A 16,353-nucleotide genomic window follows, 5' to 3' on the forward strand; every position below is an offset into this window, starting at 1 on the left:
TCTCTGAAATAAAGCATTTAGAAATGTATACTTAGAACTTACGACAGAATGTGGCATTTCTCCAGGGCCCAATGGTGACTCCACGGTCCTGGCACTCATTCACATAGGCCTCTATGGCCTCGCAAAGGGCAGAGTGGAGTCCATCCAGTTCACACAGGTCAAACATGCAGTCCTTGAAGAAGCTCTGTAAAAACATCACAATACATAGAATTTAGAATGCAAAAGTCTCCCATTAGTCAAAAGTCACCCGTCAGTAAAATGTCCCAAAGTCATGGTTACTCACGTTGGGATTGACCCTGGGGTGGCACACAGCAAATGGACCTTTGGTGTCCAGAATGATTCCACAAAAGGCAGGTTTCTCATACTTATCCTGCTCCTCTGGAGTACAGCCAGGGAGAGGAACCTCTGGATTTTTGTTGCACCTAAATTGAGGCAATACATAAAGATATTGATTGGTTTTGCAAATACTTGTATACAGCGAGCAGTAGCTCGTTACTTTTTCTTTTGTTTAACATCACCAGATCTTACTTAGGGTCAGTGTTCCAGCTGTTGCCAAAGTCATTTGGTTTAGTCACAAGCTCTCCAGTGGGAATGCGGAAATCATCATTGGGGTTTCCGTCATAATCTCCACAAAGACCACACACCTTCTCCTTGTAGCTGCAAAAACAAATGTATTTAATTTGTCAAGTGAGACAACATAAAAAGTACCTACTGTTTTGCAAGTAATTTTGTCTGATCTTGATCACAGTTGAATTCATTGGGTTACAATGAAAGTTTTAATTACAGTAACTGAGTATGCCAAGAAACAGTGACAAGTAAAACTAATAACAATAACTCACGCTGCAATCACTTTGATGTCCATGTAGTGGTTGCCGTCATAACGAACTGTCACTCCAAAGCTCATGGTCACTGTGTAATGTTTTCCAGACTTGAAAACAGAAACATCTGCAGCTGGATTCACAGGCAGGTTCACATTGGTCCCATTGATCTGGAAGACGAACAGATCAAAGACAATAAGGACGCAAAAAGATGCAAAACCTTTTGAACAACTTTCAGATCTGGTTAAAAGATGTTATGAAGAAAAAAATAATGAAGATGTCAGAATGCAGCAGAGAAATGACCTTAATAATAAATTAAAATTTTAAGTATCTGCACAGGTTCACATTTTCATTTTTTTTCTTATTTAAAAGTAGAATGCTATCTTACTCGCACGGTGCCTCCTTTTAGAATGGAAATCGTCATGCCATGGACGTAGACATGCACCGCTGCCACATAGCTTATTTTCATGTTGTTATTTCGGTTCTCGTTGGTCACATGGACCTCGTAGTGTGGCACGCTGGTCGTGTTGCAAGGTTTGGACATCAGGTAGGTGCAATTGCCCATGAAGTTGTACTTCCGCTTATCAAAGGTGGTGTAGTGGGGATCACCAGAGGCAATGCAGGTGGAGGTACCTTTGGGAGAAAATGTACATTTTGTAGATATCCAAAAAGGAATTAAGGGTCTGGTGTGTTTTTAACAACCACATATGTTTTTATTAACCCGTTGATGCCTAAGGCACCAGCAAAAAACCCTACTAAATCCCTAAGCCCTTTTTGGCAAAAGGTGCCCTCAGTCTATAGAAACCTAAATATCTCAGCCACCGTAGCACATTAAAACATGAAATGGGTTGCATTTAAAATCCAAGATCCTAATCTTGCATGAGAATGTGTTCAATCAGCTCTAACATATCGACATTTCTAATGAAATATCTCAAATCTCATGAGCTTGAATGCTGCGTACGTCCAGCTTCAGGTGCCTGGGTCAATGTCGCGTATACATAGTATCCAGCATCAATGGGTTAAATTTTACCTTGAGGATAACATCCAGGAACTCCATTGACCTCTCTACACTCCTCAGTGGGAGCACAGGTGTTGTCCACGCAGGTAAGACTGTAGTTTCCAGCACAGTGACACAGCTTGGAGCATCCGTCACCAAGCACAACCTCTCCAGGCTAATTTGGAAAATGACACATAAAATCCTGTTAAACTTTAAAGATCTTGCCAAATCAGAACAGTGCCAACAACCAAGGACTATCAGTTCATACCTCATAGTAGTTGTTATCAGCATCCAGACATCCGCACTTTTCAATGGGCACACAGCGTGGACCTTTGAAGACAAAGCCTGGCTTGCAGAAGCAACCAGTGATGCAGGAGCCAGTGCAGTTTGTGGAAGGCTCCTCACAGCTTGGGATGCAGGCTGGTCCACACTCTATGTACTCCGCATTAGGTGGACACTTCACTGGTAGTCAAAATAAATATTGGTGTTCACATGTTCCACAAACCACAATTGAAGGGGGAGAAGGACAGAGAAAGAAAAAAAGGAATTGTTAACCTGTGAAAGGAATAGCTGCTAGAACTATCAGTCTTCTTGCTCTTGCCTGAAGTTATAACATTTTTGTGACTGACTAGTAGGACACTGAAACACCAGTATAGCCTCGTCTAACTATAGCCACGTACCAATTTCATTCGTACAGAGAGGCTCTATCGGCCAGATTAAGAAATGATTACTAAATACAGGAAAAATTGTCAGACCTGATGTCATTAGCTAAAATAGCAGCTTGTGGTTTATATTATAGGACCCTGATCCATCTAATAAAATCATCTGCCAAATCAAATGTATCTAAGCCAGGGATGTCAAACTTAAATTGACAGAGGGCCAAAATCAAAATCTGCAAGAAAGTTGCGGTCCAAACTCGAGATAAAAAACAGACTAAAATTGTGCATACACACAATATTCATATTAATATTTCACAAACAGATCCCCATCATAGTTCAAATGTGCCTGCACATACAGTACTCCATAGCACATGAGTGTGAGCTGTTTCACTGGCCTGGTCCCACTCATATTCCTGTGTCACACCAAAATTCATGTTCAAGTCTAATTACACCATGTATTAATGCTGTATGTGGGCCAAATAAAATTTACCCAGATTTGGCCCCCGAGCTTGAGTTTGACCTCCCTGATCTAAGCAACAAAATAAAAAAGAGTATTCTAATCGGTCAAATTCTTTCTCTGCGTCCAGGGAAAGCACTCAACCATAAAGCTACAACTTTTAAACACTTGTATTATGTTCAGAAGACGTCTAACATTATCATCAGAATTTCCGCCTCTTGTGAATCCATTTTTTTCGAGAAATGATTACTGTGGGGTGAACTCTGTAGAAGTTTGAAATGTGCATCTGTTTTTCCATAATCGCTAATGTCTGGTCATGACATCAAGAAACAAGTACTGGTGGGAGCAATATTCTCTTTAGAAATTTAAGATATGTGTCCAACATCCCTCGCCCCTCTCCCATTCGCTGATTGGGTGGTTGTCTGGCAACAAGAATAATGTCCTCCCAGAACAACAGACCCAAACGTAACATGGAGGGAAGTGTAAATTGACTGTAGCATACTAAACTAAGAATATAAACATTTGAAAACAACAATGCAGACCTTGACTTATGCAGATGAAATAGACCTTTCAACAGGAAACGCAGTGCAATGACAAACCTGGAGTGGTTGTTGGTTTTGGTGTTGTTGGTTGAGGGGTGGAGGGTTTGGGAGTGGTTGGTTTTGGAGTAGTGGCTAAAAAAAAACAAGATTAACATCCAACTTCAGTCAACAAAACTGTCAGTGATCATAAAAAAAGCTTTTTAATTACTTCTGCAGAATGACTGTTTAAACCACAGCCAATACGTACGTATTGGATAGCATCCCAGAATTCCTCCCTGGACACCACACTGCTGTGAAGGGGGACATTCTCCACTACTGCAGCTGACAAACGGAGGATTGCACCTGCACTTCAGGTCACAGTCTGAGGTGTAGAACTCCTCTCCAGGCTGATACAGAGAAATGGGCAGATTTTAATAAATTATGGTTAATTATTTAACATAACAGACAGCAAAAATATTGCTGAGCACTGATGCTAGTTTTCAGCAATGTGTGTCTGTTCACCTGGTAGTATTGGCCATTGGTGTGTTTGCATCCACAGCTGTCGCTCCTAACACACTTGCCAGCACTGAGGACGTAACCTGGGTCACACACACAGCCTTCTGCACATGGTCCGCTACACTGCCCTGGAGGAGGTGTGACGCAGGAGGGCTGGCAGGGTGAAGCACAGGACTCATAATGGCTGTTGGGAGGGCAGGTCAGGGCTTTGGGGAGGAAACAAAGAAAAAGATGGATGTCAATACGGTATGTAAAACGTCTACGAAATAAAGCATATATTGTAGATATGTATAAAATATAGAATCTCAGTATAGATGTGGGTGGTGGTCAGGAACTCACGGCAGAATGTGGCGTTTCTCCAGGGCCCAATGGTGACTCCACGGTCCTGGCACTCATTCACATAGGCCTCTATGGCCTCGCAAAGGGCAGAATGGAGTCCATCCAGTTCACACAGGTCAAACATGCAGTCCTTGAAGAAGCTCTGTAGAAACATCACAATACATGGAATTTAGAATACAAAAGTCTCTCTTTTGTCAAAAGTCACCTGTCAGTAAAATGGTCCCAAAGTCATGGTTACTCACATTGGGATTGACCCTGGGGTGGCACACAGCAAATGGACCTTTGGTGTCCAGAATGATTCCACAGAAGGCAGGTTTCTCATACTTATCCTGCTCCTCTGGAGTACAGCCAGGGAGAGGCACCTCTGGATTTTTGTTGCACCTAAATTGAGGCAAAACAGAAGGATATTAATTAGTTTTGCAAATATACAGTGAGCAGTAGCTCACGTTATTTTTCTTTTTTTGTATGTCACCAGATCTTACTTGGGGTCAGTGTTCCAGCTGTTGCCAAAGTCATTTGGTTTAGTCACAAGCTCTCCATTGGGAATGCGGAAATCATCATTGGGGTTTCCATCATAGTCTCCACAAAGACCACACACCTTCTCCTTGTAGCTGCACAAATAAATGTGTTTAGTTTGTTAAGTGAGACAACATACAACGTTAGCAGCTGGTTCTCCAGTACTTATGTTAGATCTTGTTAACCGTTGAATTCATTGGGTTACAATCAAAGTGGCAATTACAGTAACTGAGTATGCCAAGAAACAGTGACAGGTCAAATACTGTGATAACAATAACTCACGCTGCTATCACTTTGATGTCCATGTAGTGGTTGGCGTCATAACGAACTGTCACTCCAAAGCTCATGGCCACTGTGTAATGCTTTCCAGACTTGAAAACAGAAACATCTGCAGCTGGATTCACAGGCAGGTTCACATTGGTCCCATTGATCTGGAAGAACAGATTAAAGACAATAAGGACCTAAGAAATGCAAAACCTTTTGAACAACTTTCAGATCTGGTTAAAAGGTGTTGTGAAGGAAAGAATAATAAAGATGTCCGAATGCAGCAGAGAAATAACCTTAATAAAAAATCGGCACAGGTTCATACTTTCGTTTTTTTATTTAAAAGTAGAATGCTATCTTACTCGCACGGTCCCTCCTTTTAGAATGGAAATCGTCATGTCATGGACGTAGACATGCACCGCTGCCACATAGCTTATTTTCTTGTTGTTGTTTCGGTTCTCGTTGGTCACATGGACCTCGTAGTGTGGCACGCTGGTCGTGTTGCAAGGTTTGGACATCAGGTAGGTGCAGTTGCCCATGAAGTTGTACTTCCGCTTATCAAAGGTGGTGTAGTGGGGATCACCAGAGGCAATGCAGGTGGAGGTGGCTGTGGATGGACAGTTTCAGTGACACAAAAAAATGCAAGAATCTTGGAATCACTAAAAATGTGAGAATGGCCAACAGTGCCTGGGATTTACCTTGGGGATAACATCCAGGAACTCCGTTGAGCTCTTTACACTCCTCAGTGGGAGCACAGGTGTTGTCCACGCAGGTGAGACTGTAGTTTCCAGCACAGCGACACAGCTTAGAGCAGCCGTCACCAAACACAACCTCTCCAGGCTAATAGGGAAAAGAATGAAGGTTAATTCATTACCTAAATGTTGTTAAAAAGCATCCAACTGGTAAAATTCTGTTGTTTGTTGTCTTAATTTTACCTCATAGTAGTTGTTGTCCTCATCCAGACAACCACACTTGTCAGAGGGAACACATCGGTTTCCAGACAGCACAAAACCTGGTCTGCAGAAACAGCCACTGACACAGGACCCAGTGCAGTTGGAGGAGTTAATGGTGGGCTTCTGGCAAGTGGGAACACATGATGGACCACACTCCAAAAACTCAGAATTTGGAGGGCACTTCACTGTATGGAGAAAAGGAAATAAATGGCAATTAGATACACGGGAACAAGAAGATGCACAGGTGAAAGAAAGATTTAATCAAATAATATGTTATGTTGCCTCTTTTTGCAGATGGGCCCACCGTCGGGCCCGTTCACTATTTGCCGAAAAAACTCAACTACATCATAATAACATTAATATATATAATATGTATAATAATACATCATAATAACTTAAGTAACAGATTAAGAGTTAGGCATTACAGTCTTGATGACAGTAAGGTTATAACCGGTTACTGGTGTGACACAAGATTGCTGTAATGTTCCTTATATCCTATTGGAACTACCATGCCCAACTCTGTAGCACAGCAGAGTAGCTCAAAGGACATTTCTGCTGACTGGTGCGTTCAACTCTGAATCCAAAGTTGTCATCTGGTCCTGGACTTTGCCAGATGACTTCAGTAACTCCCGAGCCAGATTTTAAACCAGAGTTGCAACTATGAAGGTAACTGCTTTATGATGGCGAATAGGATTTTTTGTGCATATACAACTTCCTCCAAGCTGACTCCTTAGAAGACATATTGGTGTTCATATTGACAGTCTGAAACTTTCGGTTGGCTTATCAAATAAGGGGGTATATTGTACGAAGCCTGAGTTCCTTTAAAAGAGTGGCATATTAAATGGATTTTTAAAGTAAGGGATAAAGACTGATCAACTACACTATAAAGCAAACAACAATAACATACCTGGTGTTGTTACTGGAGTAGTAGATGGGTTTGGTGTTGTTGGTGTGGGAGTGGAAGGTCTGGGGGTTGTTGGCTTGGGTGTTGTGGCTACAGAATAAGAAAAAAAAAAGAGTTTGTACTTCAGTATTTAAGACTTTAGCAGTAGTCTATTCACCCAATATTTATTGCTCTTCATTTGCAAACATGGAAAATGAAGAAAAAAAAGTATCAAGGGGCTATTCCAAGAATCTGGCTGAGTAGTAAACCAGGTTAAGCTAACCTTGGGATAGTGGGTAAATCATCTAATAGAAGAGCCTGGAGTGCTCAATTTAGTAACTACATGACATGTGTGGGCTATCTATTAGATGATTTAACCCATCTCAGCCTACTGCTGCGTATACGCTGCATCGACCTAGGCACCTGGAGTGACATATACACGCTCAGGCTCTTGAGATTTTAGTTTTTTAAATAAAAAGAAGACAATCCGCACACTTCAGGTCTATTTTTTATTTATCACAACTTAAGTTTTTTAAATAAAAAATGTGGGTATGTTAGAGTATGTTTCAGAGGCTGAGATATTTAGGTTTTTATAGGCTGAGGACACCTTTTCCAAAAAAAGGTCTTAGGCATTCAGCAGGCGTTTTTGCAGGTGCCTTAGGCTTAAATGGGTTACCCTGGGTAACTACTGAACCAGCTTCTTGGGAATACTGCCCAAGTCAATCAAGTCAAGAAAACAAAACAGGCAATACATACGTATTGGATAGCATCCCAGAATTCCTCCCTGGACACCACACTGCTGTGAAGGGGGACATTCTCCACTACTGCAGCTGACAAATGGAGGATTGCACCTGCACTTCAGGTCACAGTCTGACGTGTAGAACTCCTCTCCAGGCTTATAACGAGAAATGGGCAGATTTTAATCAATTATGATTAATTATTTAACATAACAGACAGCAAAAATATTGCTGTGCACTGATGCTAGTTTTCAGCAATGTGTGTCTGTTCACCTGGTAGTATTGGCCATTGGTGTGTTTGCATCCACAGCTGTCGCTCCTAACACACTTGCCAGCACTGAGGACGTAACCTGGGTCACACACACAGCCCTCTGCACATGGTCCGCTACACTGCCCTGGAGGAGGTGTGACGCACGAGGGCTGGCAGGGTGAAGCACAGGACTCATAATGGCTGTTGGGAGGGCAGGTCAGGGCTTTGGGGAGGAAACAAAGAAGAGGAATGATGTCAATACGGTGTGTAAAACGTCTCCGAAATAAAGAATTTAGAAATGTATAGAATGTAGAATCTCAGTATAGATGAGGAACTCACGGCAGAAGGTGGCGTTTCTCCAGGGCCCAATGGTGACTCCACGGTCCTGGCACTCATTCACATAGGCCTCTATGGCCTCGCAAAGGGCAGAGTGGACTCCATCCAGTTCACAAAGGTCAAACATGCAGTCCTTGAAGAAGCTCTGTGAAAAAAACAGTAAATAGAATTTAAAATACAAAAATATCTCACTGGCCAATAATAATCTCTACCTAAAATGATCCTTAAGTCACAGAAACTCACATTTGGATTGACCCTTGGGTGGCACACAGCAAATGGACCTTTGGTGTCCAGAATGATTCCACAGAAGGCAGGTTTCTCATACTTATCCTGCTCCTCTGGAGTACAGCCAGGGAGAGGAACCTCTGGATTTTTGTTGCACCTAAATTGAGGTAATACATAAAGATATTGATTAGTTTTGCAAATATGCAGTGAGCAGTAGCTCACATTAATTTTCTTTAATTGTACATCGCCAGATCTTACTTGGGGTCAGTGTTCCAGCTGTTGCCAAAGTCATTTGGTTTAGTCACAAGCTCTCCAGATGGAATGCGGAAATCATCATTGGGGTTTCCATCATAATCTCCACAAAGACCACACACCTTCTCCTTGTAGCTGCACAAACAAATGTGTTTAGTTTGTCAAGTGAGACAACATACAAATTTGCTGGCAGGTTTTGCTAGTAATGTTGCAATTACTGTAACTGAGTACAGTATACCAAGAAACAGCGACAGGTAAAACTAATAACATTAACTCACGCTGCTATCACTTTGATGTCCATGTAGTGGTTGCCGTCATAACGAACTGTCACTCCAAAGCTCATGGCCACTGTGTAATGTTTTCCAGACTTGAAGACAGAAACATCTGCAGCTGGATTCACAGGCAGGTTCACATTGGTCCCATTGATCTGGTAGACAAACAGATCAAAGACAATAAGGACACAAAAAGATGCAAAATAATAAAACATTACCAAGAAATAAAAAAAATTTCAAACTATCCACACAGGTTCATATTCTCGTTTTTTTATTTAAAAGTAGAATGCTCTCTTACTCGCACGGTCCCTCCTTTAAGAATGGAAATCGTCATGCCATGGACGTAGACATGCACCGCTGCCACATAGCTTATTCTCTTGTTGTTGTTTCGATTCTCGTTGGTAACATGGACTTCGTAGTGTGGCACGCTGGTCGTGTTGCAAGGTTTGGACATCAGGTAGGTGCAGTTGCCCATGAAGTCGTACTTCCGCTTATCAAAGGTGGTGTAGTGGGGATCACCAGAGGCAATGCAGGTGGAGGTGGCTGTGGATGGACAGTTTCAGTGACACAAAAGATACGAGAATCTTTGAATCCCTAAACATGTGAGAGTGGTAAACAGCACCTTGAGAAGAAAGAGAAATTAGCTACTAAGATATACCTTGAGGATAACATCCAGGAACTCCATTGACCTCTTTACACTCCTCAGTGGGAGCACAGGTGTTGTCGACGCAGGTAAGACTGTAGTTTCCAGCACAGCGACACAGCTTAGAGCAGCCGCCACCAAACACAACCTCTCCAGGCTAATAGGGAAAAGAATTAAGGTTAAGTCATCACCTAAATGTTGTTAAAAAGCATCTAACTGGTAAATTTCTGTTGTTTGTTGTCTTAATTTTACCTCATAGTAGTTGTTGTCCTCATCCAAACAACCACACTTGTCAGAGGGAACACATCGGTTTCCAGACAGCAGAAAACCTGGTCTGCAGAAACAGCCACTGACACAGGACCCAGTGCAGTTGGAGGAGTTAATGGTGGGCTTCTGGCAAGTGGGAACACATGATGGACCACACTCCAAAAACTCAGAATTCGGGGGACATTTCACTGTACGGAGAAAATAAAATAAATGGTAAATAGACACACGGCAATAAGAAGATGCACAGGTGAAAGAAAGATTTAATCAAATGACATGTTATGTTGCCTCTTTGTGCAGATGGGCCCACCGCCGGGCCCGTTCACTCTTTGCTGAAAAAACTCAACTACATCATAATAACATTGCTGTGAAATTACACACAGCCTTAAGTCACAGATTAAGCTTTAGGCATTACAATCTTGATGACAGTAAGGTTATAACAGGTTATAACACTGGTACACGTATTGGTGTGACACAAGATTGCTGTAATTTTCCTTATTTCCTATTAGAACTAACATGTCCAACTCTGTAGCACAGCAGAGTAGCTCATAGGACATTTCTGCTGACTGGTGCATTCAACTCTGAATCCAAAGTTGTCATCTGGTCCTGGACTTTGCAAGATGACTTCAGTAACTTAGGAGCCAGATTTTAAACCTGAGTTCCTACATATGTAGGTAACTCCTTTATCATGGCGAATAGGATTATTTTGTGCATATACAACTTTCTCCAAGCTCCTTAAAAGACATATTGGAGTTCATATTGACAGTCTGAGACTTTCTGTTGGCTGATCAAACATGGGGGTATACGGTACGAAGCCTTCAATAGAGTGGCATATTAAATGGCTCTTTAAAGTAAGGGATAAAGACTGATAAACTAGACTATAAAGCAAACAACAGTGACATACCTGGTGTTGTTACTGGAGTAGTTGACGGTCTGGGGGTTGTTGGCTTGGGGGTAGTGGCTAGAGAAAGAAGACAACAATTTGATGATCTACTTCAGTAACTAGTCATTATTCACCCAATATTTATTCTCTTTTATTACAAACATTGAAAATAACAAAAAAAAGTATCAAAGGAATATTACGCGAACCTGGCTGGGTAATAAACCAGGTTAAGCTAACCTTGAGATAGAAGTAAATCATCTAATAGAAGAGCCTAGAGTACTCATTTTCATAGGCTCACTAAATAACACCTGTGGGCTATCTCTTAGACGATTTACCACAACCTCATGGTTAACGTAACCAGGGTAACTACAGAACCAGCTTCTTGGAATACCGCCCAAAGTTAATCAAGTCAAGAAAACAAAACAGAGCCAATACGTACATATTGGATAGCATCCCAGAATTCCTCCCTGGACGCCACACTGCTGTGAAGGGGGACATTCTCCACTACTGCAGCTGACAAACGGAGGATTGCACCTGCACTTCAGGTCACAGTCTGAGGTGTAGAACTCCTCTCCAGGCTGATACAGAGAAATGGGCAGATTTTAATCAATTATGGTTAATTATTTAACATAACAGACAGCAAAAATATTGCTGTGCACTGATGCTAGTTTTCAGCAATGTGTGTCTGTTCACCTGGTAGTATTGGCCATTGGTGTGTTTGCATCCACAGCTGTCGCTCCTAACACACTTGCCAGCACTGAGGACGTAACCTGGGTCACACACACAGCCCTCTGAACATGGTCCGCTACACTGTCCTGGAGGAGGTGTGACGCAGGAGGGCTGGCAGGGTGAAGCACAGGACTCATAATGGCTGTTGGGAGGGCAGGTCAGGGCTTTGGGGAGGAAACAAAGAAAAATATCATAAATATCAGTAAGCGATGTAAAATTTATGCTTAGAAAATGCATTCTATAGAAGCCCTATGTAGATGTCAGCAACTCACGGCAGAAGGTGGCGTTTCTCCAGGGCCCAATGGTGACTCCACGATCCTGGCACTCATTCACATAGGCCTCTATGGCCTCGCAAAGGGCAGAGTGGAGTCCATCCAGTTCACACAGGTCAAACATGCAGTCCTTGAAGAAGCTCTGTAGAAGCAAAGGACGGATATAGAAAATAAAAAGTCTGTATCTCGTCAATAATCATCTCTAACTAAAATTATCCTTAAGTCACAGAAACTCACATTGGGATTGACCCTGGGGTGGCACACAGCAAATGGACCTTTGGTGTCCAGAATGATTCCACAGAAGGCAGGTTTCTCATACTTATCCTGCTCCTCTGGAGTACAGCCAGGGAGAGGACCTTCTGGATTTTTGTTGCACCTAAATTGAGGCAAAACAGAAAGATCTTGATTAATTTGGCAAATGTACAGTTGAGGCAAATGAGGCAAAACAGAAAGATCTTGATTAATTTTGCAAATGTACATTTTCAGTTCATGTTTTGTCTTTTTTTGTATCACGGCATCTTACTTGGGGTCAGTGTTCCAACTGTTGCCAAAGTCATTTGGTTTAGTCACAAGCTCTCCAGATGGAATGCGGAAATCATCATTGGGGTTTCCATCATAATCTCCACAAAGACCACACACCTTCTCCTTGTAGCTGCACAAACAAATGTATTTAGTTTGTTAAGTGAGACAACATACAAATTTGCTAGCAGGTTTTTTTATCACATACTATTTTGTCAGATCTTGTTCACGGTTGAATTCAGTGGGTTATAATCAAAGTTGGAACTACAGTAAATAAATGACAAGTGCCAGTATGCCAAGAAACAGCGACAGATAAAACTAATAACAATAACTCACGCTGCAATCACTTTGATGTCCATGTAGTGGTTGCCGTCATAACGAACTGTCACTCCAAAGCTCATAGCCACTGTGTAATGCTTTCCAGACTTGTAGACAGAAACATCTGCAGCTGGATTCACAGGCAGGTTCACATTGGTCCCATTGATCTGGAAGATGAACAGATCAAAGACAATAAGGACACAAAAAGATGCAAAACCTTTTGAACAACGTTCAGATCTGGTTAAGTGGTGTTGTGAAGAAAAATAATGAAAAAAAGATGTGAGTAGGCAGCACAGAAATAACCTTTGTAAGAAATTAAAATATTAAAAGTATCCACACAGGTTCATATTTTCTTTTCTTTTTTATTTAAAAGCAGTGTGATATCTTACTCGCACGGTCCCTCCTTTTAGAATGGAAATCGTCATGCCATGGACGTAGACGTGCACAGCTGCGACATAGCTTATTCTCTTGTTGTTGTTTCGGTTCTCGTTGGTCACATGGACCTCGTAGTGTGGCACGCTGGTCGTGTTGCAAGGTTTGGACATCAGGTAGGTGCAGTTGCCCATGAAGTCGTACTTCCGCTTATCAAAGGTGGTGTAGTGGGGATCACCAGAGGCGATGCAGGTGGAGGTACCTTTAGGAGAAAAGGTGCATTTTGTAGATCTCCAAAGATGAATTAAGTGTATGTGTGCATGTGCGAGTGTGTGCGTGTGCGAGTGTATTTATTACTGTTTTAAGTAAGTTCTCTTTAAATGTTACCTTGAGGATAACATCCAGGAACTCCGTTGACCTCTCTACACTCCTCAGTGGGGCTACAGGTGTTGTCCACGCAGGTAAGACTGTAGTTTCCAGCACAGCGACACAGCTTAGAGCAGCCGTCACCAAACACAACCTCTCCAGGCTAATAGGGAAAATAATTAAAGTTATTTCATTATCTAAGTGTTTTAACTAGTACATTTCTGTTGTTTGTTGTTTTAATTTTACCTCATAGTAGTTGTTGTCCTCATCCAGGCAACCACACTTGTCAGAGGGAACACATCGGTTTCCAGACAGCACAAAACCTGGTCTGCAGAAACAGCCACTGACACAGGACCCAGTGCAGTTGGAGGAGTTAATGGTGGGCTTCTGGCAGGTGGGAACACATGATGGACCACACTCCAAAAACTCAGAATTTGGGGGGCACTTCACTGTATGGAGGAAATGGAGGAAAATCAGAGAGAATTTGAGAAGGACGAATACATATTGGTTTCGTCCGCATATTTTGTTCAAAACAGCTAGTTTTATCAGAATAGAATATGCTCCACATAAGGCATGCTAGGGGTTAGACGGGGTAAACCTGGTGTTATTTTTAGAAGGCTTCCACAGGTGGGCTGATAATTGTAGCACTAACATGATTGTAGAGTTTAGTCTGGTTTCACACAGATAGGCAATGGAGCCAAGCTGTGCCCCAGCAAACATGACCTGGCCTGAGAAAAGACGTGGGTGCTTTCTACCAATACAGTACATTACAATTGACTCAAGAGAGAACCTCACATGGGGTTGTTGATGAAGGGGTAGTTGGCTTTGGTGTTGTGGGTTTAGGTGTTGTCGGTCTTGGAGTAGTCACAGCCGGTGTTGTCGGCGCGGGTGTTGTAGTCACTGCAGAAATAGTGCAAAGTAAGGCAACCACATCAATGGCAACACTATTGTTAACATTATGCATAGTGTCATTTTCAAACGCAGATTCTTGATTTAAACACTAAAACTCATAGTATCATTTTTTATTTGCTTGCTTTACTGGCTTTGTTACCTTTGCAGGTTGAGATGCATACACTGTCGATGGCAATGTCAGTCTTGTCTGTGTTTCCATAAACACCCACGATAACAAACTAGAAAGGAAAGGATCACCCCAGTTAGTGACGGGACAAATGAGTAAAAAAAACTATAAGTGGTACAGAAACTTTTATGACACCTTTACAAGCTTTACAGCTTACAAGTATGTGGAAAACATTCAAATGTGGATATTTTTTATCCATTTACTTGTAAGCATGATAAAAATAAAAACTGTATTGTGACAGGTGCTTTTTAGCCCCCTAAATGGGACAGTTGTAAAACCAGACTTTTGCAATTCAAATTCTAAAACTCAGTTCATGTGTAAACAAGCAGCCAAAATCAATGCCTTTTTCAAAAATATCCATACACGTGCAAACAGCTTCTTAAAATATTTTCTTTATACTTTTTCCCCCTTTTATGACTTTTAAAGGCTTTGGAATCACTGCTGATTACATTTGGCCAAGGCAATTACAGTAGATTGCCCGTTCCTTTCCAAGATAAAGAAGCAGTAGTTAAGTGGTGGTTGTAAAACGGGAGTGTAGTCACCTGGATGGTTTCTCTGCCAGTGTAGTAGACCTCTGCCAGCTTCCACGCCTCACCCTGGTCCCCAGTGAGGCTGAAAATGGCTGGTCCCATCACACCACCTAAAGATCCAAATCCAAGAATTAAATATGAATAGATTGCATCTATGTATATCATAGCAATGTCTCACTCTGCATTACTCCAAGCCAAAGCCACTTACATTTAGAGACTGATGAGAAAAGTCACTAACTAGCACTGTGGGGAAAGTAGAGGGTTCCGTGTCTGTCTGACCCTTCAACCTATTCAGGAGGAATCAAGTGAGTGAGCCTACAGTCACTGTGTGAGCTCAGGGCTTCTCCCCTTGTACCACTACCGCATTAAGGCAGGAGCCAAATACCAGCCTATACTTTGAAGGAAGCTAACAACATTTCCGAGTGTTCCCGCAACACAGGCGGGGGCCAGGAAAATGAAGTCTGATATCAGGTCAGGGTACCATCCCAAAGCTTTATACCGTACCTGTAGCAACATGGGCACTGAGCTGCATTGTGGTTGCAGTGCCGAACATGAAATACGCGAAGGTCAGCTGTAGACAGCCAGTAGCTGTGGGAGTTGCAGAAGGACTCCAAAGCTGGCTCGAAAGACCAGGAACTGCATACAATCCATCCAGAAGAAGGTAGTTTCCAACTGAACACACCAACACACAACGGGAAAAAATAAGGACAGCGATATCAAACAGGGATGCTCATAGTGCAGTTGCTAATGTTTTATGTATGTCTCTTTTGAAACAGTGTTTAATAGAGCAAGACTCACAGCCAGGTTTGGAGAAGTCATCATTGGGTCCTGATCCCTCTGAGTCTGTTGGACCATTGAAAGGTTCCCATCCAAAAATGGCGTCATCGGGGGTTACTATTTCCCAATTGCAAAGGTCTCCTCCGCTTTCGTCAAAATCACAACCGAATACACAACCTGAAAAATGGGACAGTTGATCGTCTCAGTATCAAAGCCAAAATACAACTGGCAGGCTTAGGGTGTCTCAGGAATGAACGTTGATAGTACAACTTATAAAATGATCAGTTTTACCTGGACAAGCTCCTTCACTGATGACAATATTGTCAAGAGCAGTGTCACAAGAGGAAGAGAAGCCACGCTTTGCTTCAAACACGATCTAAAAAAATAACATTACACATTTGTAATCACTTTTTTTATGATATTTTTATGCAGGTCTATGTATGTATGTACAGTATGTATGCATGCTGCTTCTTCTGATTATTATTCACAGAATCAAGGCATACCTAAACTATGCAAACAATCTAAAAACTAAACTATGCAAAAAATCTCTGTGTGCTGCTGTTATACTGTTATAACGGGCCCCTGGTGTTTACACCCGTTCAAAAGA

At 42.0% G+C, this 16,353-nt stretch overlaps 1 protein-coding gene across 1 annotated transcript in view; it reads right to left on the reverse strand.

Moving 5' to 3' along the window:
• Positions 1-16,353, reverse strand: part of zanl (zonadhesin, like) — a 62,855-nt gene that overhangs the window by 44,520 nt on the left and 1,982 nt on the right. The window contains exons 5-44 of the mRNA XM_063187632.1: positions 16,038-16,122; positions 15,768-15,923; positions 15,474-15,641; positions 14,982-15,079; positions 14,413-14,491; positions 14,157-14,261; positions 13,608-13,810; positions 13,383-13,524; positions 13,013-13,257; positions 12,642-12,790; positions 12,310-12,438; positions 12,024-12,162; positions 11,787-11,928; positions 11,479-11,678; positions 11,225-11,363; positions 9,294-9,538; positions 9,002-9,150; positions 8,730-8,858; positions 8,490-8,628; positions 8,250-8,391; positions 7,934-8,133; positions 7,680-7,818; positions 6,948-7,034; positions 6,023-6,225; positions 5,786-5,927; positions 5,450-5,694; positions 5,106-5,254; positions 4,790-4,918; positions 4,550-4,688; positions 4,308-4,449; positions 3,975-4,174; positions 3,721-3,859; positions 3,531-3,605; positions 2,084-2,277; positions 1,849-1,990; positions 1,207-1,451; positions 840-988; positions 529-657; positions 284-422; positions 43-184 (exon numbers count right to left, since the gene is read on the reverse strand). Of these exons, the coding sequence (XP_063043702.1) occupies positions 43-184; positions 284-422; positions 529-657; positions 840-988; positions 1,207-1,451; positions 1,849-1,990; positions 2,084-2,277; positions 3,531-3,605; positions 3,721-3,859; positions 3,975-4,174; positions 4,308-4,449; positions 4,550-4,688; positions 4,790-4,918; positions 5,106-5,254; positions 5,450-5,694; positions 5,786-5,927; positions 6,023-6,225; positions 6,948-7,034; positions 7,680-7,818; positions 7,934-8,133; positions 8,250-8,391; positions 8,490-8,628; positions 8,730-8,858; positions 9,002-9,150; positions 9,294-9,538; positions 11,225-11,363; positions 11,479-11,678; positions 11,787-11,928; positions 12,024-12,162; positions 12,310-12,438; positions 12,642-12,790; positions 13,013-13,257; positions 13,383-13,524; positions 13,608-13,810; positions 14,157-14,261; positions 14,413-14,491; positions 14,982-15,079; positions 15,474-15,641; positions 15,768-15,923; positions 16,038-16,122 (6,112 nt within the window). The remainder of the gene's footprint in view (positions 1-42; positions 185-283; positions 423-528; positions 658-839; positions 989-1,206; positions 1,452-1,848; positions 1,991-2,083; positions 2,278-3,530; positions 3,606-3,720; positions 3,860-3,974; positions 4,175-4,307; positions 4,450-4,549; positions 4,689-4,789; positions 4,919-5,105; positions 5,255-5,449; positions 5,695-5,785; positions 5,928-6,022; positions 6,226-6,947; positions 7,035-7,679; positions 7,819-7,933; positions 8,134-8,249; positions 8,392-8,489; positions 8,629-8,729; positions 8,859-9,001; positions 9,151-9,293; positions 9,539-11,224; positions 11,364-11,478; positions 11,679-11,786; positions 11,929-12,023; positions 12,163-12,309; positions 12,439-12,641; positions 12,791-13,012; positions 13,258-13,382; positions 13,525-13,607; positions 13,811-14,156; positions 14,262-14,412; positions 14,492-14,981; positions 15,080-15,473; positions 15,642-15,767; positions 15,924-16,037; positions 16,123-16,353) is intronic.

This window comes from Engraulis encrasicolus, chromosome 21, assembly GCF_034702125.1.
Source record: "Engraulis encrasicolus isolate BLACKSEA-1 chromosome 21, IST_EnEncr_1.0, whole genome shotgun sequence".
NCBI lineage: Eukaryota > Metazoa > Chordata > Actinopteri > Clupeiformes > Engraulidae > Engraulis > Engraulis encrasicolus.